The sequence below is a fragment of the Nicotiana sylvestris genome, chromosome 6, assembly GCF_000393655.2.
Source record: "Nicotiana sylvestris chromosome 6, ASM39365v2, whole genome shotgun sequence".
Taxonomy (NCBI): domain Eukaryota; kingdom Viridiplantae; phylum Streptophyta; class Magnoliopsida; order Solanales; family Solanaceae; genus Nicotiana; species Nicotiana sylvestris.
Genome location: NC_091062.1, coordinates 168694328 through 168721156, shown reverse-complemented (window position 1 = coordinate 168721156; position 26829 = coordinate 168694328). Strand labels below are relative to the sequence as shown.

Below are 26829 nucleotides of genomic sequence, written 5' to 3'. Positions count from 1 at the left end.
ATCTAAGAGAGAGTGCAAGTGCATAGAGGGGATTTTGGGGAAGGCCAAGACATGCTGGTGGTCATACCCAGCAATATGGAGTGCTGGCACACCCCTAACCAGCCTGTTAGCCACATTGTTTGGGAGTTAGGATCCATTAAAGGATCAGGTCCAGACATGAGCAGCAATTTGGATACTGCCATGCCTGAACCTTAATTCAAACACATAGAAGGGAATAAGGGTATGGGGAATTCACACAACAACAGATGTAAAGAGAACAACATATTCAATACAGAACATAAACAGCAAAGTAGACAAGATTGTTGAAACTATAAAGCAAACACATAAGGATGAAGCCAAAAGTTGAATTAGAACATACCAGTTTCAGGGAAATAAGAAGAGAAAAGCAGTAGTAAAGCCAAATTGCAAACACACAGCCAGAAGATTTTAGAAGAGAGTAGAGTGTTTAATTGAGAATATTGTGTTCAATAAGTGTTGTGTAAGTGTTGAACTCAAGGTCTTAAAGAGTATTGAATTGGATCCTCAAAAGTGCAGAAGGGTCGTGCCCTTTATAGTGCAGAAAGCAAGTAAGAAAAGGTAAGAAAATAGTTTCGAAATCAATCACATAAGGTCTCCCTTAACTAAGGGATTCTGATTTTAAACGGGTAAAGGATAATTAAGGAAAGAGTTTGATTAAGATCTTTTCCAAAGTAGCACAAGAAGGGTAAATACACAGAAGTTATTTAAGGAAAGAGTTCGATAGCAACACGGTTTGTGCAAATAAGGAAAGGCAATCAATTAATAGCCAGTAAAAAAATCAAAAATTGAGTTTTGGTACGAATGAATCCAACCAGAAAAGGTGAAGAATGGTTTAATTAAAGAAAAATCAGTAATAATCAATCGATCCTTATTAAAAGGAATTCTGAATCAATCACAAATTGGCAAAACCTTTTTTTGAAGGAAGAATTCATCATATATAAAGTGCACAGACATGTGAATCAAGAAAGAGTTGTCATGCAAATTAGAAAAGCCTAGCATAGAAACGTTCAGAGTCAAAGAAGTTCGATTTCAGTACAAAGACTCAAAACGAGTCTGAGAAACCTAGAGTTCCAAAATAGAACCATAGTCTCAAACACAAGATCGAAACTCGCCAAAAACCCCAAACCCTAGGGTTTTCAACTCGAGTTAGATACAGAGAAAAGAAGACAAATAACGGAAACATGATCAGAGGTCTTCTTTCAGGGATTCATGTGAAAATAAACAGATAAAATATCAGGTTCAAGGCAAATAGAATGAAGAACTGATTTGAAGCATAGAGAACACATTTTAAGAAAGGCTTGGGACCTAAACAAGTTCAAAAGAAAAAAGAGGTAGTATAAACTTAGGAAAACAGTAGAGTAAACATGTTTAACAAAGAACTCAAACAAAGTCCAGAAGAATGCAACTAAAGACCTAAAAGCTTAGTAGAAAATATAGTAAAGGAACATAGGGGTAAACGAACACATAAGATAAACATGTGAAAGCATGATATAGAAACCAGTAGAAGAAAGAACGGAGCACAATAGAAGAACATGCAAAATAAGGCAAACATAAAGATACAGGGGAAGAACATGCTAGGTAGAAAAAGAAAACATACAAACATAGCATAGACAGATACACACACAGAAAAGAAGAGGAAGAGTGAGAGAAACTTTTGAAAAATTTTCAGAAACCCTAAATCGAAGAGAAATAAATTTTGAAAGAAAAATTGGGGAAAACGTTTTAAAATTCCAGTAGAGCATAGATATAGCATAGATTTAAGAAAACAACCAGATAAAAATCTCGAATGGCTAGGGTTTCAGAGAAACCTTAGAAATGAGAAAGGCTTGGAAGAAAAGTCCGGTCTTGAGTTGGATGAGTTAGAACCAGGCTCGAAATGCTTTAGATGTGTCGGAGCAAGGTCGGAGAGGCTTTAAAACCATAGATCTGAGAGGATATGAATGGACACCACTGAGATCAGACCTAAAATCTTAGAACCCCAGACATTTGAGAGTGGAGGGAGGTGAGTACAGGCCATCCATGGCCTGAGAAGCCATGGATTCCAGTGAGGTTATGGTCGGAGAGGATGAGAGAGGCTAGGGTTCCAGGGAACCTTCAAGAGAGTTTGAGAGAGGAGAGTATTGAAAGGCAGCTGAGAGATGGAAATGAGGGAATTAGGGTAGGGTCGGTGGATTAAAAATGGTAAGGGGTGATCGTGGCCGTTGATCAAAACGATTAACGGCCTGGATTAAAAGGAAGACCGGGCGGGTTGGATAAACGGGTTAAGGGGTTGGGTTGAAATTGAAATTGGGCTGGTCCGATTAGGGGTTAAGATTGGGTCAATTGGGGGCTAAAATTGAAATGTAATGGGGCTACAATTGAAACAAAATGAGGCTAAAATTTACATAGCCAGTTTTTCCCTTTTATTTTACAAAAAATAGTAAAAATAATTTTGAAAACAAATTAATAATACTGAATCAATAAATAATATATAAATATTAATTTAAAAATACTGGAACCAATTTTATGATTATAAAAATGCTATTAAATCTTAAAGTAGGCTAGAATTGCAATTATATGCAATTTAACTTTAAAAATACCAAATAAATTTGTAAAAATATATAAAAATTACCTTAACTATATTTTGGTATAAATATGGGAATAAAATAAATTATTTACCAAAATTGATGATTTTGGGAGTAATTATCGATTTTGAACTACTAAAATGGACAATAAATTGGTTTTAAAAATCTTTTAAAAATTGGAAAAAATACTAAAACACTTGGGCATGATTATATATGCGTACATATATTATTTTGAAAGTATTTTGTATATATAAAAAATATACAGGGAAAAATTGGGTATCAACAGCTGCCCTCTTTACCCGGGAAGGATGAAAGAGTTGTCGGGTAAAGATATGATGGCCAATTTTGACTGAACGAAATGACTTGAAGAATTTGACCGTGCTCTGGTTCCTGAGCTGCCTATATATCCTTGGTCTTACAGGAATCAGGCCATATGTAGTTCAGGATCCATCGACAAAATATGCTGACGGAGATTTTTTCAAGAACGGACAAGATATTCGGGTTGGGGTGGATGGTTATAGTCTAGTAGGGCTGCGGGAACTGGAGCGGGATCGCTCCTGCTGAGATGGTCGTTGCTAGACAGTTTACCTACAAATGAGCAATACGAACATATATTGTGTATAATTTTAAACGTGATACAAGTTCCTGTTGGACCATGAATGTCGTCTTTGGCTGGTTAAGATGACGTCCTCAGACCATGATGTCCTGGGCCATGAAGCGTATAATAAAGGATTCGCAGGCCATGAAATGAAGCTCTCGGGCTATGAGGATGATGCCTCCGAGCTATGATTGCCTTTGAATAATGATATGCAAAAGATAAAATGGGGTCCTTAGGCCATGGCATGGCATTCTCGGGCTATGAAAATGGTGCCTCCAAACAATGATGCCTTCAGACAATTTGGTGATCTTTCAGCCCATGAGATGCAGAAGGAGGCGATCTTTCAGCCAATGCAAAAATGTAAATGAGGTGGCAGTATTTCAGCCGGTGCAAGATGTAAATAGAAAGTGGCGATATTTCAGCCATGCAAGAATGTAAACAAGGTGGCGGTATTTCAGCCGATGCAAGATGTAAATAGAAAGTGGCGATATTTCAGCCATGCATAAAAAATAAAAGTGGCGATATTTCAGCCACACGAGGCATAAATAAAGTGGCGATATTTCAGCCATGCAGGTGGAGACAGGGCTTAGTCTCGAAAGGCAGAGTGGTAGCCTTATGCAATGCAAGAAATGCAGGTGGAGACAGAGCTTAGTCATGGAAGGCAGAATGGTAGCCTTGTGCAATGCAAGAAATGAAGATGGAGACAGAGCTTAGTCTCGGAAGGCAGAATGGTAGCCTTATGCAATGCAAGAAATGTAGATGGAGACAGAGCTTAGTCTTGGAAGGCAGAATGGTAGCCTTATGCAATGCAGGAAATGCAGATGGAGATAGAGCTTAGTCTCAGAAGGCAGAATGGTAGCCTTATGCAATGCAGAGAAAGCAGATGGAGGTAGAGCTTAACCTCGGAAGGCATAATGGTAGCCTTATGCAATGCAGAGAATGCAGATGGAGGTAGAGCTTAACCTCGGAAGGCAGAATGGTAGCCTTATGCAATGCAGAGAATGCAGATGGAGGTAGAGCCTAACCTCGGAAGGCATAATGGTAGCCTTATGCAGGAAGTAAAAATGGCAAATGGCTATAGAGTTTTCTTAGCTGATAGCGGATTGCGGTATCGTGATTGCTAGGGATATTGTGCCTGTTGGGGACACTGCTGTGCCGATAGCAGTTGCGAGCAAGTGCAACGGTTCAGAGAGTTGTATTCCTGAACTTTGTGAGTGAGCGTATAGTACATTTGCAACTCAAGTGCATGTATCCAAAGAAAAATCGTGAGTTTGTAGAGGGGGGAAAGTTAGTTCGTATCCCTGGTGGCTTTGCTTGACCTGCTCGGCTTTGATCTGGTGATACTGTACGTATCATTGGGTTAGTGTTGCTAAACAAGGCAATTTTAGTAATGAACATGCATGATTTAGTAAAAGCATAATATAAGTGCATAATTAAGAATAATTTTTTTTAGATGAACTGACGACTGCGACGTGGTTCAAGACATTGCAACTTCACTTGCTCCGGAATTTTGAGGGTCCTCCTCAAAATTCTGCCCCAATTTACTGGGCTGCTGCTCCTAACGGCTGTTAATGATAAATGGCTGGAATCGACTTCGGAATTTTGAGGGTCCTCCTCAAAATTCTGCCCCAGTTTCCAATAGCGGGGGAAATGGAAATTTTATTGAATTATGACCGAACCCATAGGGCTGCCTACGTATCCCCTCTTAAACGGGAATCAGGTCAGGCGTAGTTCAAATGATATCATAAAAGAAAGCATAAAGGTTACACATAATATCGCTTGACTGCGTCTGAATTGATCGACTTTGGCCAAACTTCTCCATCCATTTCTACAAGTATGAGGGCTCCTCCTGTCAGAACCAGGTGAACCATGTACGGATCCTGCTAGTTAGGAAAGAATTTCCCTTTGACTTCTTCTTGATGCAGAAAAATTTTCTTTAACACCAGCTGCCCCGGTGTGAATTATCTCGGCTTGACTCTTTAAATTGAAGACTCTGGACATTCTGTTCCGATAGAGATGACTGTGGCAAACTGCATTCATTCTCTTCCCATCTATAAGAGCTAGTTGCTCATAACGACTCTTTACCTATTCTGCGTCGTCGAGCTCTACTTCCTGTATGATCCTTAAGGAAGGAATTTCTACCTCAGCCGGTATGACTGCTTCTGTACCATATACCAACATGTAGGAAGTTGCCCCAGTTGATGTGTGGACTGTGGTGCGGTATCCCAATAAAGCAAATGAGAGCTTCTCGTGCCACTGCTTATGCTTCTCTATCATTTTCCTTAGTATCTTCTTGATATTCTTGTTGGCAGCTTCTACGGCTCCGTTCATCTGAGGTCTGTAAGTTGTAGAATTCTTGTGTTTGATTTTGAAGGTTTCACACGTGGATTTCATCAAATCACTATTGAGGTTAGAGCCATTATCAGTAATGATTGACTCTGGAATTCCGAACCGATACATGATGCGGTCGCGTACAAAGTCTGCCACAACTTTCTTAGTCACTGCTTTGTATGATGCTGCTTTAACCCATTTGGTGAAATAATTAATTGCCACTAGAATGAACCTGTGCCTGTTTGATATGGTGGGCTCGATAGGTCCGATGACATCCATTCCCCAAGCGGTCGAACGGCCACGGCGAGCTTATTGCATTAAGCTCATTTGGGGGCACCTTTATCATGTCTGCATGTATCTGACAGCGATGGGACTTTCGGACATACTGGACGCAGTCCGTTTCTATAGTAATCCAAAAATAACCAGCCCGAAGTATCTTTTTATCTCAGGCAAAACCGTTCATATGTGGATCGCAGGTCCTAGCATGGATTTCCTCTAGTAGCCTGGATGCTTCCCTTGTGCCGACACACCTTAATAATCCCAAATCAGGAGTCCTCATATATAGGATTCCTCCGCTGTGAAAGAAATTGTTAGATAACCTCCGAAGTGTGTGCTTCTGAGTGGGATTTTCCAGCTCTAGGTATTCTCCTTTTGCCAAGTATTCCTTGATATCATGAAACCAAGGTTTTCCGTCCGCTTCTTCCTCGACATGAGCACAGTAAGCTGGCTGATTATGAATCTTCACCGGAATAGGATCTATGAAGTTTTTATCTAGATGTTAAATCTTAGATGATAGGGTAGCCAATGCATCGGCAAACTCATTCTGGACTCTGGGAACATGCCGGAACTCTGTCTTTGTGAACCTCTTCCTCAACTCTTGTACATGATGCAAATACGAGAGTATCTTGGAGTTCTTAGTTGCCCATTCTTCTCGGACCTGATGTATAAGCAAGTTTGGATCACCGATCACTAGCAATTCCTGAATGTTCATGTCAATGGCCATCTTGAGCCCTAAGATACAGGCTTTGTACTCGACCATGTTATTGGTGCACGAGAATCTGAGTTTGGTGGACACCGCATAATGCTGACCGGTTTCTGATACTAGAACTGCTCCTATGCCAACTCCTTTGAAATTTGCTGCTCCGTCGAAAAACATTCTCCAACCACCATAGGATTCTACAATGTCTTCTCCTATGAAGGATACCTCCTCGTCAGGAAAATACGTTTCCAGGGGTTCATGTTCTCCGTCCACGGGATTTTCAGCAAGATGATCCGCCAATGCCTGTCCCTTGATTGCTTTCTCAGCTTCTGGGCTACCCAAGTCAGAGCACAATATGTGCGTTCCAACAGAGAATACCGGGCCTCATATGGGGTGAACTTCTTGTTAAGATAATAGATGGCTTGCTCCTTCCTTCCCGTTTCATCATGTTGCCCCAGAACACAACCGAATGCTCCATCCAATACTGAGTAGAGCAATAGAGGTCTTCCCGGCTCGGGCGGGACCAAGACTGGTGGTGTGGACAAGTAATCCTTGATTTTGTCGAAGGCTTTTTGATAATCATCAGTCCATTTGGCAGCAGCGTCCTTCTTCAACATCTTAAAGATTGGCTCACATATGACAGTAGATTGTGTTATGAACCGGCTGATGTAGTTAAGTCTTCCCAAGAAACTCATTATGTCCTTCTTGTTCTTTGGTGGTTGCAACTCTTGAATGGCTTTGACCTTTGACGGATCCAGTTCTATTCCTCGGCGACTCACAATGAACCCAAGTAGTTTTTCGGCAGGAACCCCGAATGCAGATTTTGCGGGATTCAGCTTCAAGTTGTACCTTCTTAGTTTATTGAAGAACTTCCTCAAATCTTCTATGTGATCTGTGGCTTTCTTGGACTTGATGATGACATCATATACATATACCTCGATCTCCTTGTGTATCATATCATGGAAAATGGTAGTCATGGCCCTCATGTAGGTGGCCCCAGCATTCTTTAACCCAAACGATATTATCTTGTAACAATACATTCCCCACGGCATAATGAAGGCCGTTTTCTCAGCATCTTCTTCATCCATCCAGATCTGATGATACCCAGCAAAACAATCAACAAATGACTGCAGCTCGTGCTTGGCGTAGTTGACAATTAGAATGTGTATATTTGGCAAGGGGAAGTCATTTTTGGGACTGGCCCGGTTGAGGTCCCAGTAGTCAACACAGACTCTAACCTTCCCGTCCTTATTTGGTACTGGCACGATGTTGGCTAACCATGTTGGATACTCTACTACTATGAGAACCTTAGCATTGACTTGCTTGGTGACTTCTTCCTTGATTTTCAAACTCATGTCAGGCTTGAACTTCCTGAGCTTCTGCTTTACCGGTGGGCATGTCAGATCAGTTGGCAGCTTATGCGCCACAATAGGTGTACTCAAACCAGTCATGTCGTCATACGACCAGGCGAATATGTCCTCATATTCCTTCAGAAATTCTGTGTATTTTTCCTTTTCTGCCAGTGACAAATGAACGTTGATCCGAGTTTCTTTGACATTTTCTGCATCTCCCAGGTTAACAATCTCAATCTCGTCCAAGTTGGACTTAGGTCTGTTCTCAAAATCCTCAACCTCTTTAACAACCTCTTCTGGTATATCATCTTCCTCTGAGTTCATTTGTCGCATTGTCTCGTTACATGTCACAGTTGTTGGTTCATCAAGATAAGTAATAGTAATATTGTAATTAAAGTAAATGAGAGAAAGTAATAAGAGTAAGATTCATAAGAAAAAATCGAAATGCTTTAAAAAATTCCATAACTGTTTTGAACATTGAAGATCTTAGTGCGAAATTAAAAGGCAAAAGGAAAGTCAACTAGTAAAAAATGAAAAATAGTGCATGATGCGTGTTCAGCCTTGCTACTCCGAGGCTTTTCGGGCTCTGGTGGTTCTGATGGACCAATTGTTGAGGCATGCTCCTCGGCTCACGGCTTGTACGGAAGGGCCTTCCTCCCCCTCCTCCTCGAAAATGACACAGCAATCCATGTCATCCTCTTCAAAAACAAATCCCTCATCGCTGTCAGCGCTTCCTCTTCTTTTGACCCATATATAACATCAACTGGCTGGAAAATCTGCTCCAAGTAAGGTATCGGATGCTCTAATGGATAATAAGGCCCGCCCCATGGCGGCGACCATTCATTGAACTCTTTATAGGTGTACTCGTATCCCAGACCGAAGGTGGTACCATGTTTCTTTAGCTTGATAGGCTTAGCAATTCCTTGGAGGTTCTTGCCAAGTCCCATGCCCGGCTCATATCCGCACCAGTTCAATATGCTTTCAATTTTGTTGTCCCACCATTAATCTTTGTCAACGGCGTTGACTCGCTCGATGTGGTGATAGGTTTCTCCGCCTATCTTCCTTCTTCCTTCGATCGTTGGGATGGTCTGGAGACTGTATATGGGATTTCTACCATCGCCGTGGATGATCACCTCTTGGTGATTCCACTCAAATTTCACTGCCTGATGTAGTGTTGATGCTACAGCTCCAGCGGCATTAATCCATGGTCGTCCCAAGAGCAAGTTGTAAGATGACGGCACGTCTATTACTTGAAAGTTGACATCAAACCAAGTAGGCCCCATCTATAAACACAGGCTGATTTTCCCAATAGTGAACCTTTGGGAACCGTCGAAGGCTTTGATGTTAATGGCGTTATCTTTGATCTCATGCAGCCCTTTCCCTAATGTTCTGAGTGTTCCCAGCGGACAAATGTTAAGGCTGAACCCTCCATCGATTAGGACCCTGGTGATAAAATAATCCTCGCATTGCACGGTGATGTGCAATGCCTTGTTGTGGCTCAGCCCTTCTAGTGGCAACTCATCTTCATGAAAAGTGATTTTGTGACTCTCCAATACCTGTCCCACCATATTTGTCATTACTCCTCCGGTGATGTTGCTTGGTACATACGCCTCACTCAGCACCTTCAATAAGGCATTCTTATGTGCGTCAGAGCTTTGTAGCAGAGCTAAGATAGAGATCTGGGATGGCGTTTTGTTCAACTGATCAATGACTGAATACTCTTTGGCCTGTATTTTCCTCCAAAGGTCGTCGGGCCCAGCTTCAGTGATGGTTGGCCATCCAGATGCCTGCTTACTCAACTCAGCCAAGTGTTCTAGAGTATAAACCCTGCCGGTTCTCGTCATACCCTATGCCGCAACTACTTCTCCGAACTTGGTTTTCCTTTTCCTTCTTGCCTCGGCTGTGTAATCCCATGGTATGGCCTTTGTATGGAACGGTGTTATGGCTGTCATTACTACTGGAATGGGAACCTTTACTTTGGAAGGTAACACAACAACCTCAAATGGCACAGGTGCCTTTGGGGACCCAAACTCGACCTCAATTGGTGTTGGCGTCTTTGTAAGGGGTGGTGCTTCAAACTCAAGTGGTACAGACATATTCACCTCGGTGTCCCCAGAAGACTGAATCTGGACCACAATCGGGTTAAGGGTGACTGCTGATTTCTTTGGCTCGTCACCTTTTGTGATTAATCCGATCGATCCTTTGGGGTCCCAATCATCCTCTATCTCAATCATGTGAATGCCTCCACCCTTGTAGTCTGGTATAGGGTTGCTGCGGATGTTCGGAGCAGGCTCTTTTGCCAAGATGATCTTGTTGTCAATCAAAGCTTGGATCTTATCCTTCAGAGAGCGACACCCATCAATGGTATGCCCTTTCATGCCGGAATGGTATGCACAAGTTTTGTTTGGGTTGACCCATTGGGATGGGTTTTCGGGGGTTATGGCAGGGATAGGGGTGACATAACCAGCAGCTTTGAGCCTTTCATACAACCGGTCAATTAGTTCGGCAATGGTCGTATACTATTTGGGAGGTCTGCAGTCGAAATTTGGTCTGGTCTAGGCAAGTTTTGGCGACGAGGAGGTGATTGATAGTGGGCTTGTTGGGTGTTGTAGGCTTGGTAGACGTGTGCGGGTTGGGAGTATCTGGGTGAAGTAGGTTGATATGTGGGTGGTGGAGGTGATTGGTAAGTAGGTGGTGGAGCTTGGTAAGAAGGCGAGGATGCTTGGTAATTTGGGGTAGGTTTATATGCGAGTGGAGGCATCGGGTAGGCTTGGTATTTGATAGGGGATTTGGTTCTCTATGCAACCATCACGGCGCTCACGTCCCTCTTTTTGGACGTGCGACCAGACTGTAGAGCCTTGTTGGTAGCCTGCAAAGCTTCAAGGTTTGTGACCATGCCACTTTTGATACCTTCCTCGATCCTCTCCCCCAGCTTGATGATGTCGGAAAATTTCTGGCTTTCAATCAGCATCAACCTTTCACAGTACTGTGTTTCTTGAGCTCGGACAAAAAACCTGTTCATTTGTTCTTCTTCTAAAGCTGGTCTGACCTTAGCAGCTTCTGATCTCCAACAAGTGGCATACTCGCGGAAAGTCTTCGTAGGTTTCTTCTTTAGGTTCTGTATGTAGAACACATCTGGCGCATTCTCTGTGTTGAACCTGAAACTGTCCATGAAATCGAACGTCATACTTACCCAATTCGACCAATTCTTCGGGTCTTGGCTAATGTACCAAGACAAATCATCTCCTTTCATACTTCTTATAAAAAGCTTCATGCGAATCTTTTCGTCCTTCCCTACTCCGACCAGCTTGTCGCAGTATGTCCTTAAATGGACTCTGGGATCCCCTGAACCATCAAACATTTCAAACTTAGGAGGTTTGTACCCCTCGGGCAGTTCGACATTTGGTTGTATGCATAGGTCTTCGTAGTTCAATCCCTTGATTCCCTTGCTTCCTTCAACACCCTGAACTCGGCTAGTCAACTTGAGTTCTGCGGCCAAGTTCCTGATAAGGGAGTCTTTGTCATCAGACTCAGGTGTTCTTGAGACGGGTGGAATGGAGTATGGTATGGTTTCCACATAGATGGGGGTGTTACGGTGAGTGTGGTGATGATCATTTGCGGAGTTCAATGGTTCAGGGATGAGTAGCGGGGTGTTGTCGGAAGTATGGCAAGTGTTACAGTGGCGATGGGGAGCAGGATAGTTTTGTGGTTTCGGGATGTTTTATGGAGGTGTGGGGTTTTGAGTGTTAGGAAAGTTGACATCTGGGGTGGTGAGGGAAAACGACAAGCTTGCCAAATTCCGGACTTGATCAAGTTCCTCCTGAAATTTCAGCAATTTCTGCTCGAGTTGGGATCCACCTTCTTTGGAGACATGAGTACCCTGAGTGATTTCTACCCGTTCAACTGAGTTTTCCTTTCTGATGTTTCTCAAATCTTCCTTTTTCCTTTGTTCCTGTTTCTGACGGGACTAGGAGGAGGAGTGGGTGGAGGGACCTTGGATCTTGTGGAGTATGATGACGATGCCAGAGTGCACGAACTAACCTTTGGGGAGGGGAATAAAACAAATATAAAAACAAAAAGGGAGCAAGTTAGTGCGGATTATAAGGAAAAGATGTTGCGATATTTAAACGCATAGTGCGAGAATATAAGCTGTGTCCTAATTTGGGAGCCTCGTTGTGCCCGAGGTAGGCCTAGCGACAAGTTTATTTGGAGAACTTATAATGCTAAATGCCTCATTTTATTGATAAAGATAAGACGAATCCCAAAACGACAATAAAATAGCAGAAGGTAAAATGTCACTAATGGCCACTGGCCTTATTACATTTAAAGCAAAAGAAAAGGAATCCTAACTACTTGGTCCCAGAAGGACCTTTCCCGGACTCGACATCTTTGGCTCCATCGAACAGCTTCACCAGCTCACGAAGTCCCAGCAGCAAGTAGGCTCTGACCAGGTGTCCACCTTCGTTTCCCTCAGCATTCTGGCAGTCCTCGATCCTTTTGAGAAACTTTCTTTCCAGCTCTACTAAACCCCGCTCCAAGTATCCTAATCGCTTGTTGGCACTGACAGCCACATCTTTCCATTCTTCAATCAGTTTTTGGTTGGCTTCTTGTATCTCCTGGTGCTCGCTTTCACATCCTCTTGCGCAGTTGGTTGTATTTGACCTGTGATTTTGCCCTTTCATCGATGATTCTGTGACCTCAAACAAACCCGGGTTGGCCCAGACCATTGTGCTTATCCTCCAGCTAGCCTGAATAGTATGGTATGCAGCCAGCATGGTATTTGTTAGGCTCGATAGTATTTCTCCCCATGATGATCTTGCAATGCCACATATGCTGAGCTTGGCACTTATAAGGACTGTCATCAGTTTGGAAGTCAGCCCGAAAGTGACTCATCTTGTCGACCCTTGGTATAACCTACTTCCTACCAGCCTGTCTCATAACTCGGAGAGGGACATAAGGGTAGGTTCCTCTCAAACCGATCAGTAACAGAAATGGAGCGTCCCTGGATCGGACGATGAACTCTTTAGTAGGGAACCACTCAAACATCCATTGTATTTGATCCTCAGTTAGATTTTCAAATATCTCCACCCACCCCTTGGCATCTCCTGGTTGAGCAAACATGTTGGGCATGTAGTTCATTTGCCTTGGTTGATGGAAGGCTATATGATCGTCCCAGTCTCTACGTTGAATCTCTTGTCGATATTCACCCCTTTGAAGATGCTCCATGAGCCAGAGTTGGAGTAGCAAGTTGCAGCCCTCGAAGTGGGCTCCTTATTGACACTTTTCTAGGGCTCAGTACATCTCTGCAATAATCATGGGCACTATGCTGAATGGTTGCCCGCCAATTCCCTCCATTAAGGTTTTGGTGACCATGGCTAGTCTGGTATGGATCCTAGCCTTCTACATAGGAAATACTATCATCCCCAAAAAGCAGAACATAAAGACGAAGGCCCTTCGATGGATATGTCCTAATGACGTAAGGGCGAACTCATCAGGATAGGTACGGTAGGATTTGTTGTGACCGTACCTCTCGTACAAATAATCAAAGGGAATGTACGACTCCTTCAGGCAAGTTAAATCTGGATTCTTCTTTAGACCCATCATCTTGAGAAAACCTCTACCTTTGCGATTCTCTGGCATTAACAAACCCGGAGTCTCCCATGGTATACCAACCAGTCCTTCTATTTCCTCTAGTAGGGGTGTCATCTCAATCTCCCCGAAGCGAAACACAGACCTATCGCAATCCCACAACAGGGTGGCAACTTCAATAATTTTGTTGTTAGGTTGGATTTCCAGAAGGGAAGGTAAATTTCCCAAGTATTTTCGCACGAGGGTCTGATCACTGGAATGAAGGTCTTCCCACCAATTTAGCAATTTTGGGTGGATGTTGGTGACCATGCCGAATCTTGGGACTTCGTGCCTCATTTCTGCAAAACAAAAGCGTTAGGCCCTTACCCCCGCCGGACTCGACTATTTAACTATCAATAATTGGCATAAGCAACATTTAGTACTCCAAATAAATGCACAGAACGTGGTAATGTTCGTTTGGGTTCCAAGGAAACCTAGTGGACTTTGGACAAGGCTATATTAAAGAGTCATTATGTGGACAACATAACTGACTCGGCTAGGTTACAGTGATGCATGCACAATTAAACAGAGTAGGGTTTCTATGGGGTATTAGACTGGTACCCTTGAGCGAACAACTCAAGAGGAAAAGGTACGAAACTGTCGACTACACCGTTGATCAACTGGTTTTACCTCAAATACGCCTTTGCCAAATTTAGGAGGTAATAATATCGGAAGGGCACAACCACTTATTATAAGCGTTGCTCTGGTATTTTGTTTGGCACGAGTGGAATATAATGTTGAATATGTAGTTACAATAATTAAACAAATTGTCATGTATTTGCACATTCATAAGGTAATAATTACAATAATTGCTCAAAATTACAATAGTATTAAAGGAAAGCGATAAAAGAAAGCATTAAGAGAAATAAAGAGAAGAAACGAAGAGCCAAGTCAGTTTTCGAAGTAGGAGAGCAAAATAAATACTTAAAGGCATTAAAGACATTCAAGGAAGCATAAAGTCACAAATAGTATGAAATGGTAAAAGCCTTAAAGAAATCCCCATTAGAGTCGACATGCTGTCGCGCCCCCTTTTTCTCGCGAAATCAGGTTTATGACATTTGGGAGGATAACTCGTTCCCTTTTGGGAATTGGGTTTTTTTGATTTGAAGAGTCGCCACCTAATGATTAAGTGCATTAGGACACTAAGAAGAATTTATTTAGAAAAATCAGAGTTTGGGTAAGGGCTAGAAATTATCTTGAGGGGAAGGTGTTAGGCACCCCTCAAGATCCACTAGTGTGGTTCCCGGCCATGCTACAATTGTGACTTAAGTACAAACAATAAATAAGCAAATAAGGATTTCAAATATGAGGGAGTTGTCACATTGTGATTGCAAATAAGTTAAAGTTTGAAGAAACAAGGAAGCTGAAATTTGAGAAAAAAGAGTTTTGAAATTTTGAAAGTAATAAAATAAACAAGTAAAGAGAAGGGGTCCTAGGTTTATAAATAATATGGATCACATCAATGCAATACCCTGTAATCTCTACTCAGAAGGGGTGACACGTGGTATTAGCACACTGGTCATCATATCCATATCTACCCTTTCCTACCCCGTTAAGGTATTAAACGCGGAATGGTTTCGTTTACTTATTGCATGCTAGTACCCGCCCCAATCCTATCAGTCCCGGAGGTATTTGGGACTACTAGTCCTAAAGGGAATGGAGATTTGGGCTTTGTATGGTTTAAAAGGATAAAATTCTAAAGCGACAAACAAAAACACATAAGGCAGATATGGGAAACACATAACAATTTAAAAGGCTCAGACAGGCCTCCTCACTTAAAGACAGACTGTTTAGCATGTCTTGCAGATACTGGTTATGGTCTGAATTAAACTTAAACGTTAGGGAGGCAGACTGGTCTATTACACATTTTAGATAAGAAATCAGAATCAGACCTGCCTGCTGGTTGGAATTAACAGAGTCTAATTCAATTAGCTAATTTACCTTATAGCTTGCTTCGGTGAAACCTATAGGCATGATATCTAAATACGAGAGAAAGATACTGATTTCAGAAGAAGATTTATTAATAGCAGGAACATAAGTTCTACAAGCTTTTAAGCAATGCTATTACTGATTTTAAACTTATAAGCAAGTTGAGGGATTCAGATTAGTTGCTTATTCCTATAGGCATGCTTTCTAAGTGTGACTGATTTTAACCTTTATGAAAATGCAGAAATCATATAGGCATGGCGTCTAAAACGCTGATTTTATTATTTAAGCCTATATATCGTTTGCCTAGTGATAGATACGTATACAGTATTTAGAAACCCTATAGACATGCTTTCTATATGATAGGCAAAATGCAAAATCCTATAGTCATGTTCTCTATATGAGATGCAGAAATGCAAAAGCTATTGATATGATATATATGCAGAACTTATAGGCAAGATTTCTAAGATGCAAAAGTGCAGAAGTTTATAGATAGGATTTCTATATGAAAATGTAGAAGTGCAGAACCTAAAATAGGATTTCAAAGATGCTGAAATGCAGAACTTGCCATGATTTGCAGAAATAAAGACCTAATGAGCATGATATCTACCCTTATGCATACATGAGTACCCCTCACCTTTTCACTATAAGCCTCCATGAGTTATTACAAATTATTACAGCCTAGAATGAAGAAAAAAAGTAAAGATTACATCAAAAAGCTAAAATCCCGACCAAGGAGAGCCTGATTCAGACTTTTGTCTAAAGCATGAAGTAAACCAACTCCAAAGATCAAATTCCAAAACCTTTCTCCTATTTGGGATGTGTCATAGTTCCCTAAGAGTCTCAAGTGGACTCCGGGTAGTGCTTACACCCAAATATATTGCAGAATTGGATTATAGTGCAGTGTGGAAGGGTCGGCCCTCAAATGTCCAAGTTCAGAGGGAGCTCAAGGTCCCAAAGCAAGGCTCATAGGAAGGGGGAAGAACTTAGAATCTAAGAGAGAGTGCAAGTGCATAGAGGGGATTTTGGGGAAGGCCAAGACAGGCTGGTGGTCATACCCAGCAATTAGGAGTACTGGCACACCCCTAACCAGCCTGTTAGCCACATTGTTTGGGAGTTAGGATCTATTAAAGGATCAGGTTCAGACATGAGCAACAATTTGGATATTGCCATGCCTGAACCTTAACTCAAACACATAAAAGGGAATAAGGGTATGGGGAATTCACACAACAACAGATGCAAAGAGAACAACATATTCAATACATAACATAAACAGCAAAGTAGACAAGATTGTTGAAACTGTAAAGCAAACACATAGGGATGAAGCCGAAAGTTAAATTAGAACATACCAGTTTCAGGGAAATAAGAAGAGAAGAGCAGTAGTAAAGCCAAATTGCAAACACACAGCCAGAAGATTTCAGAAGAGAGTAGAGTGTTGAATTGAGAATGTAGGAGTATTAAAATAGAAAGTGTTCAATAAGTGTTGTGTAAGTGTTGAATTCAAGGTCTTAAAGAGTATTGAATTGGAAGTCCTCAAAAGTGCAAAAGGGTCGTGCCCTTTATAGTGCAGAAAGCAAGTAAGAAAAGGTAAGAAAATAGTTTCGAAATCAATCACATAAGGTCTCCCTTAAATTAAGGGATTCTAATTTTAAACGGGTAAAGGATAATTAAGGAAAGAGTTTGATCAAGATCTTTTCCAAAGTAGCACAAAAAGGGTAAATACACAGAAGTTATTTAAGGAAAGAGTTCGATAGCAACACGGTTTGTACAAATAAGGAAAGGCAATCAATCAACAGCCAGTAAAAAAATCAGAAATTGAGTTTTGGTAAGAATGAATCCAACCAGAAAAGGTGAAGAAAGGTTTAATTAAAGAAAAATCAGTAACAATCAATCGATCCTTATTAAAAGGAATTCTGAATCAATCACAAATTGGCAAAACCTTTTTTTTTACGGAAGAATTCATCATATATAAAGTGCACAGATATGTGAATCAAGAAAGAGTTGTCATGCTAATTAGAAAAGCCTAGCATAGAAAAGTTCAAAGTCAAAGAAGTTCGAGTTCCGTACAAAGATTCAAAACGAGCCTGAGAAACCTAGAGTTCCAAAATAGAACCGTAGTCTCAAATACAAGATCGAAACTCGCCAAAAACCCCCAAACCCTCGGATTTTCAACTCGAGTTAGATACAGAGAAAAGAAGATAAATAACGAAAACAGGATCAGAGGTCTTCTTTCAGGGATTCATGTGAAAACAAACAGATAAAATAGCAGGTTCAAGGCAAAAGAATGAAGAACTGATTTGAAGCATGGAGAACACATCTTAAGAAAGGCTTGGGACCTAAACAAGTTCAAAAGATAAAAGAGGTAGTATAAACTTAGGAAAACAGTAGAGGAAACATGTTTAACAAAGAACATAACAAAGTCCAGAAGAAGTCAACTAAAGACCTAAAAGCTTAGTAGAAAATATAGTAAAGGAACATAGGGGTAAACGAACACATAAGATAAACATGTGAAAGCATGATATAGAAACCAGTAGAAGAAAGAACGGAGCACAATAGAAGAACATGGAAAATAAGGCAAACATAAAGATACAGGGGAAGAACATGCTAGGTAGAAAAAGAAAACATACAAACATAGCATAGATAGATACACACAAAGAAAAGAAGAGGAAGAGGAAGAGAAACTTTCGAAAAAATTTCAGAAACCCTAAATCGAAGAGAAACAAATTTTGAAAGAAAAATTGGGGAAAACGTTTTAAAACTCCAGTAGAGCATAGATATAGCATAGATTTAAGAAAACAACCAGATAAAAACCTCGAATGGCTAGGGTTTCTGAGAAACCTTAGAAATGAGAAAGGCTTGGAAGAAAAGTCCGGTCTTGAGTCGGATGAGTTAGAACCAGGCTCGAAATGCTTTTGATGTGCCGAAGCAAGGCCGGAGAGGCTTTAAAACCATGGATCTGTGAGGATATGAACGGACACCACTGAGGTCAGACCTCAAAGCTTCGAACCCCATACGTTTGAGAGTGGAGGGAGGTGAGTACAAGCCATCCATGGCCTGAGAAGCCATGGATTCCAGTGAGGTTATGGTCGGAGAGGATGAGAGAGACTAGGGTTCCAGGGAGCCTTCAAGAGAGTTTGAGAGAGGAGAGTATACAAAGGCAGCTGAGAGATGGAAATGAGGGAATTAGGGTAGGGTCGGTGGATTAAAAATGGTAAGGGGTGATCATGGCCGTTGATCAAAATGATTAACGGCCTGGATTAAAAGGAAGACCGGACGGGTTGGATAAACGGGTTAAGGGGTTGGGTTGAAATTGAAATTGGGCTGGTCTGATTGGGGGTTAAGATTGGGTCAATTGGGGGCTAAAATTGAAATGTAATGGGGCTACAATTGAAACGAAATGAGGATAAAATTTACATAGCTAGTTTTTCCCTTTTATTTTACAAAAAATAGTAAAAATAATTTTGAAAACAAATTAAAAGTACTGAATCAGTAAATAATATATAAATATTAATTTAAAAATACTGGAACCAATATTTTGATTATAAAAATGCTATTAAATCTTAAAGTAGGCTAGAATTGCAATTATATGCAATTTAGCTTTAAAAATACCAAATAAATTTGTAAAAATATATAAAAATTACCTTAACTATATTTTGGTATAAATATGGGAATAAAATAAATTATTCACCAAAATTGATGATTTTGGGAGTAATTATTGATTTTGTACTGCTAAAATGGACAATAAATTGGTTTTAAAAATCTTTTAAAAATTGGAAAAAATACTAAAACACTTGGGCATGCTTATATATACATACATATATTATTTTGAAAGTATTTTGTATATGTGAAAAATATACAGGGAAATATTGGGTATCAACAGGTGCGTCGGTTCTATTTGTGAAGAAGAAGGATGGCACTATGAGAATGTGCATTGATTATAGGCAATTGAACAAAGTAACAATTAAGAATAAGTATCCTTTGCCTCGCATTGATGATTTATTCGACCAGCTTCAGGGAGCAAGAGTGTTCTCCAAGATTGATCTCCGTTCAGGTTATCACCAGTTGAAGATCAGGGACTCGGATATTCTTAAGACCGCGTTCAGGGCCAGATATGGTCATTATGAGTTCTTGGTGATATATTTTGGGTTGACCAATGCCCCAGTAGTGTTCATGCATTTGATAAACAACGTGTTTCGGCCTTATCTCGATTCGTTTGTCATAGTCTTCATTGATGATATTCTGGTGTACTCGCGTAGTTAGGAGGAGCACGCGAAGCATTTGAGAGTTGTGTTGTAGAGATTGAGGAGGAAGAAGCTTTATGCAAAATTCTCCAAGTGTGAGTTTTGGCTCGGTTCAGTGGCTTTCTTGGGGCACATGGTGTCCAGCGAGGGTATTCAGGTTGACCCGAAGAAGATAAAGGTGGTTCAGGGTTGGCCCAGACCGTCCTCGGCCATAGAGATTCGCAGCTTTCTTGGTTTGGCAGGTTATTATCGCCGTTTTATTCAGGGATTCTCATTTATCGCATCGCCCTTGACCAAGTTGACTTAGAATGTTGCTTCATTTGTACGGTCGGACGAGTGTGAGGAGAGCTTTCAGAAGCTCAAGACAGCTTTAACCACAACTCCAGTGTTAGTTTTGCCATCGGCTTTAGGTTTATATACCGTGTATTGTGATGCTTCGAGAGTTGGTATTGGTTGTGTATTGATGCAGGATAGTAGAGTTATTGCTTATGCTTCTCGTCAGTTGAAGCCCCATGAGAAGAACTACCCCGTTTATGATTTAGAGTTGGCTGCCATAGTTCACGCATTGAACATTTGGAGGCATTACTTGTATGGCGTATCTTGTGAGGTGTTTACTGATCATCGCAGCCTTCAGTATTTGTTCAAGCAAAAGGATCTTAATTTGAGGTAGCGGAGAGGGTTAGATTTTTCTAAGGACTATGATATCACTATATTGTACCATCCGGGAAAGGCCAATGTGGTAGACGATGCTTTGATCCGAAAGGCAGTGAGTATGGGGAGTTTGGCATATATTCTAGTTGGGAAGAGACCTCTTGCAGTTGATGTTCAGGCCTTGGCCAATCGGTTCGTGAGGTTGGATATTTCGAAGCCCAGTCGGGTATTGGCTTGTGTGGTTTCTCGGTCTTCCTTATATGATCGCATCAGAGAGCGCCAGTATGATGATCCACGTTTGCTTGTCCTTAAGGATAGAGTTCAGCATGATGATGCTAGAGATGTGACAATTGGAGATGATGTGGTGTTGAGGATGCAGGGTCGGATTTGTGTGCTCAATGTGGATGGGCTTCGGGAATTGATTCTGGAAGAGGCTCATAGCTCACGGTATTCCATTCATCCAGGTGCCGCAAAGATGTATAAGGATTTGAGGCAACACTATTGGTGGAGAAGAATGAAGAAAGACATTGTGGGATTTGTAGCTTGGTGTCTAAATTGTCGGCAGGTGAAATATAAGCATCAGAGACCGGGTGGCTTACTTCAGCAGATGGTTATTCCCGATTGGAAGTGGGAGAGGATCACTATGGACTTTGTTGTTGGCACGGACTTTGAGAAAGTTCGATGCTATTTGGGTGATTGTGGATCGGCTGACCAAGTTCGCGCACTTTATTCTTGTATGTACTACATATTCTTCAGAGCGGTTGGCAGAGATCTATATCTAGGAGATTATTCATTTGCATGGTGTCCCAGTTTCAATCATTTCAGATAGGGGCACTCAGTTTACTTCGTAGTTTTGGAGGTTTGTGCAGCAAAAGTTGGGTACTCAGGTTGAGTAGAGCACAACTTTTCACCCTCAGACGGACGGATAGTTTGAGCACACTATTCAGATATTAGAGGACATGTTGTGTGCTTGTGTCATTGATTTCGGAGGTTCATGGGATCAGTTTCTACCGCTTGTAGAGTTTTCTTATAACAACAACTACCAATCGAGTATTTAGATGGCTCTATATGAGGCTTTGTATGGGAGGCGGTGTAGATCTCCAGTTGGTTAGTTCGAGCCTGGTGAGGCTAGGCTATTGGGGACAGATTTGGTGCAGGATGTTTTAGAGAAGGTGAAGGTGATTCAGGAGAGGCTTCGTACAGCGCAATCGAGGCAAAAGAGTCATGCTGATAGGAAGGTTCGTGATGTGTCCTACATGGTTAGTGAGAAGGTTCTGTTGAAGGTTTCGCCCATGAAGGGTGTTATGAGATTTGGAAAGAAAGGGAAATTGAGTCCGCGGTTCATTGGGCCTTTTGAAGTGCTTCGGAGGATTGGGGAGGTGGATTATGAGCTTGCTTTGCCACCTAGATTGTCGAGTGTGCATCCGGTATTTCATGTTTCTATGCTCCGGAAGTATATTTGGGATCCGTCTCATGTTCTGGATTTCAGCACGTTTCAGTTGGATGATGATTTGACCTATGATGTGGAGCTAGTAGCTATTTTGGGTCGTCAGGTTCGAAAGTTGAGGTCAAAGGATATAGCTTCAATGAAAGTGCAGCGGAGAGGTCGGCCCGTGGAGGAGGCTACCTGGGAGATCGAGCGGGAGATGCGAAGCAGATATCCTCACATGTTTGAGGCTTTAGGTATGTTTCTTGATTCGTTCGTGGACGACCATTTGTTTAAGTTGGGGAGGATGTGACGACCCGGCCAGTCGTCTCATGAGTTACCGCTCCGTTTTCCCTATTTTTGCTTCTTTATGCTTTGTTTATCCGTGTTATGTGATATCGGGTTGACCGGATCAAATCCGGAAGGAATTTGGTAAGGTTTGAGACACTTAGTCTCTTTTGAGGGAGCTTAAGTTGGAAAAGTCAACCGGATGTTGACTTATGTGTTAGAGGGCTCGGATGTGAGTTCCGGTGGTTTGGTTAGCTTCAGGAGCTGATTTGTGACTTAGGAGCATGATCGTAATGAATTTTGGAGGTTCATAGTAGATTTAGGCTTGAATTGGCGAAGTTGATATTTTAGCGATTTCAGGTTGATAGGCGAAATTTTGATAAAGGGGTTGGAATGGAATTCCGGGAGTTGTAGCTCTGTTGTGTCATTTGGGATGTGTGTGCAAAATTTCAAGTCATTCGGACGTGGTTTGCTTTTGTTTTTGATCAAAAGCATAATTCGGAAGATTTTAGAAAGTTTGGCTTGAATTCGATGTGTTTTGGGTAATTTGATGTTGTTTGAGGTGTTTTGGTGATTGGAACAAGTTTGAATAAGGTTTTAGGATATGTTTGTGCCTTTGGTTGAGGTCCCGGGGGCCTCGGGTGAGTTTCGGGTGGTCAACCGGATCATTTTAAAGTTTGAAAAATTACAGATTTGGAGTTCCAGCAGTTGTAGACATTTTGGTCTTCGCGTTCGCGAGAGGACCCTCGTGTTCGCGAAGAGTCTACTGAGGGAGGTGGAAGTTTAGCCTTTGCGTTCGTGAGGCAGGTGACGCGTTCGCGAAGGGCTGTGAGGTTGTGCATCGTGTTTGCGGGCGTGTAGTCGCGTTCGCATAGAAGGAATTGAAATGTCAAGCTTCAATGGAAATTAACCCATCGCGTTCGCGATGGAAGGATTGCGTTCGCAAAGGTTCATCTGGGAAAAGCATCGCGTTCGCATAAGAGGATAATGGTCAACGTTATTTTTGTGCTTCGCGAACGAGGCTTTGACTGCGTACGCGAAGAAGGAAATTAAGGCCTGGGCAGAATGTTTTTAACTCGTCTTGTCCGCGATTTTGGGGCTCATTTCCTCCATATCTGGTCGTTTTTGGAGATTTTTGAAGGAGATTGAAGAGGGGTTCGAGAGGAATCACTTGGAGGTAAGATTCTTTGACTAAAAACTCGATTATTATGTGAATTTCACCTAGAAAATCATGGAATCTAAGCCTAAATTTGAAGAACTAGGGCTTGAAATTGGAGGCCAAACATTTGGGATTTGAAGGGTCATTTGTGGATGGATTTTGATGTTCTTGGTATGTATGAACTCGTGGGAAGATAAGTAATCTATTGGTGTAAAAATTTCTAAATTTCGAGACGTGGGCCCGGGGTCGGGTTTTGGTAATTTCGGGATTTGTGCCCTTTATTGATTGTTTCGCTTGGGCTTCGATCCCTTAGCATATTTTGACGTTCTCGTTCTGATTTTGGATAGATTCGACGCACGTGGAGGCTGATTCGAGGGGCAAAGGTGTCGCAAGCTAGAGATTTAGCCGGTTTGAGGTGAGTAATGATTGTAAATGATGTTCTGAGGGTTTGAAACCCCAGATTGCATATCGTAGTGCTATATTGATGTGAGGCACACACTTGATGACGAGCGTGGGGTCATGCACTATTGGGGATTGTGACTTGGTCTATCCCGATTGATGATTTTACCGCGTATTAGATTGAAAACTGTTTGTTATCATTATTATTTAGGCTGAATGCCATATTTGGGCTTCGTGCCAACTGTTTGAATCCTTTGGGGCTTTTTATTGATATTTCCTCACTGTTTAACTTTATATTTGAACTCAGTCATGCTATTTTTTCATTGTTTTCATACTCAGCCATGTTTACTCAGTTTTAATACTTAAATGATATTTTATATGATGATTGAGCTGAGAAATACTGTTTTACTATTGCCCGAGGGGCTTGTGAGGATTTTGACTTAGTAAGGCCGGTGGCCTATGTTGTGAGGAAACATTTGATATTGATTATGAGGCCGAGGTCCTGAGATATGTGCACCACAAGGTGGTTTGATTGATATGAGGCCGAGGGCCTAGTGATGATGCCACGAGGTGGCTTGTTATTGCGTTTGGGCCGTAAGGGGCCCCTCCAGGAGTCTGCACACCCCTAGTGAGCGTGGGTACCCTTTAAGATGTGAGATTGAGCTCGAGGGGCTGGTATTGTTCTGAGATGTTGCTCGAGGGGCGGATTTGCTGATACTGTGCCCGAGGGGCGAACTTTTATTTGTTTACTTTACCTTAATTACCTGTCAATTACTTGTTTACTTGTTAAAAGAAGCTTTACTTGATTTTTCACTGGTTTACTGCTTTTGAATGATTTTTACTGCTTCATTATAGAATGTTGTGTGCCTTACGTGTTTTCTTACTTTCAGTCATTATTTACATTTGTTACTCATTGAGTTGGAGTACTCACTTTACTCCCTGCACCCTGTGTGCAGATTCAAGCATAGCTGGTCCCGCTCCCGAGTGCTAATTCATTCCAGCTTTAGGTGGATCTTCGAGGAGTCTTTAGGTAGCTATTGGCGTTTCGCAGCCTGGAGCTCCTCTCTATCTATTTCCCTCATGTTCTTAGTTCAGTGTTTAAAACTCTGTAGTTACATTTGAGGATTCAGTACTGTTAGATGCTCGTGACTTGTGACACCCCGGTTAGGGTTGTGTTAGGTTGTATTTCCATACTATTTTCCGCTACTTAGTATGATTAAATCATGTTTAGACTACTTTTATGCTGATTAATTATTTTAAAAAGTGAATTGGGTTTAATTGGCTGGCCTTGTCTTCACGAGAGGCGCCATCACGATCGGGTTCGGGGTTAGGGTCATGACACCTGACCTCAAGTCTATCTTAGAGAACACCCTAGCACCCTGCAATTGGTCGAACAAATCATCGATACGAGGAAACAGATACTTGTTCTTGATGGTGACTTTGTTCAACTGGTAGTAATCAATGCACACCCGCATAGTCCCATATTTCTTCTTCACAAATAACACTGGTGCACCCCAAGGTGATACACTGGGTCTAATAAACCCCTTTGCTAACAACTCCTCAAGCTGCTCCTTCAACTCCTTAGTAGCCATGCGGTACGGTGGAATACATATAGGTTGGGTGCCTGGAGCCAAATCAATACATAAATCAATATCGCGATCTGGTGGCATACCAGGGAGATTAGAAGGAAACACATCGGCAAACTCTCGAACCACTGGAACTGAATCAATCGTCGGAGAATCTGTGGTAGTGTCCCAAACATAAGCTAGATAAGCCAAACCCCCCTTCTCGACCATATGCCGAGCCTTCGGGAAAGAAATAACCCGACTAGATGTATCAGCTGTGGAACCCTTCCACTCTAACCTCGGCAACCCTGGCATCGCTAATGAAACAGTCTTGGCATGGCAACCTAAGACGGCGTGATATGGAGATAACCAATCCATGCACAGGATGACCTCAAAGTCGATCATGTCAAGCAATAGGAGATCCACTCTAGTCTCGAAACCACAAAATGTGACCACACAGGACCGGTAGATCCGATCCACAACCATAAAATCACCCACAAGAGTAGACACATGAACAGGACTGCCCAATGGCTCAGGAGAAATAACCAGAAAATGAGCAAACAGAGATGATACATATGAATAAGTAGACCCTGGATCAAATAATATCGAAGCATCCCTACCACTGACGGAGATAATACCTGTGATGATGACATCTGAGGCCAATGCATCTGGCCTGGCCGGAAGGGCGTAGAATCTAGCTGGAGCGCCGGTTGGCTGGCCTCCACCTGACTGAACAGTAGCTGGCTGACCTCTCCCTTCCTGGCCTCCACCTCTAAGACGGCCCCTACTCGTCTGCCCTCCACCTCTAGGTGGGGGGGCAGTCGGTGCTGAAATCATAGACTGCTGACCCTGTTGCACTGCCTTGCCCCGAAGTCTGGGGCAGGTCCTCTTCATGTGACCCGGATCTCCACACTCATAGAATACTCTCGGTACCATAGTCTACTGACCTGAAGTCTGAGCTGCTGACCTGAATACCCACTAGAAGAGCCCTAGATGGCTGGTGGGCGATATGAACTCTATGGCAAGACATTGAAGTGAGCACTGAAAGAATCTTGATGACTAGAATACCCGCCGGAGGAACCCTGAATAGCTGGTGGGCGATAAGAACTCTCCGGCGTCGCACTAAAATAAGGCCTCACTGGAGCACCTCGGGGAGTGGGTGGTGGTGTTGAATATAGGGGTCTACTGGGTTGGCCCCTCCCGAAGTGACCTCTACCCCTAGCTGGGACACCTCTAAACTGTCCCAAAAATCGGGCCCTCTTGTCCTGCTGAATCTGCTCTCTACCCCTCAATCCTGCGAGCAATCTCCACCACTACCTGATACTTAATACCCAACTCCACCTATCGGGCCATGCTAGCTCGAATACCGGGGTGTAACCCCATAACAAGTCTCCACACTCTCTCTACATTTGTGGGAAGTATCATGAGTGCATGGCGAGACAATTCAGAGAACCTCGCCTCATAATCGGTCATAGACATCTGACCCTGCTCCATATGCTTAAACTGATACCATATCTCTTCCCTCTCAGAGGGTGGAATATACCTATCCAAGAATAATTAGGTGAACTGACCGCAGGTGAGGGGAGGAAAACCTGTTGGCCTGCCGAGAACATAGGACTGTCACCATCTACGGGCCCTGCCCTCTAACTGAAAAGTAGTGAAGTCAACTCCATGCGACTCCAATATCCTCATGTTGTGTAGTCT

At 42.2% G+C, this 26829-nt stretch overlaps 1 protein-coding gene across 1 annotated transcript; it reads right to left on the bottom strand.

The window, feature by feature from the left end:
- Positions 1-10639: 10639 nt before the first annotated feature.
- On the bottom strand, positions 10640-26061 carry LOC138871650 (uncharacterized). Its single transcript, XM_070149542.1, has 2 exons — positions 24983-26061; positions 10640-10856 (listed from the first exon to the last, which is right to left on the bottom strand). The coding sequence occupies exons 1-2, from the start codon at positions 26059-26061 to the stop codon at positions 10640-10642; spliced, it is 1296 nt and encodes a 431-aa protein (XP_070005643.1).
- Positions 26062-26829: the final 768 nt, after the last annotated feature.

Coding starts and splice junctions, on each gene's coding strand:
- LOC138871650 (XM_070149542.1), bottom strand. CDS start 26,061: ATGGTACCGAGAGTATTCTATGAGTGTGGAGATCCGGGTCACATGAAG. Junction 10,857..24,982: donor AAAGTCACCATCAAGAACAA/GTATCTGTTTCC, acceptor ACAAATGAACAG/GTTTTTTGTCCGAGCTCAAG.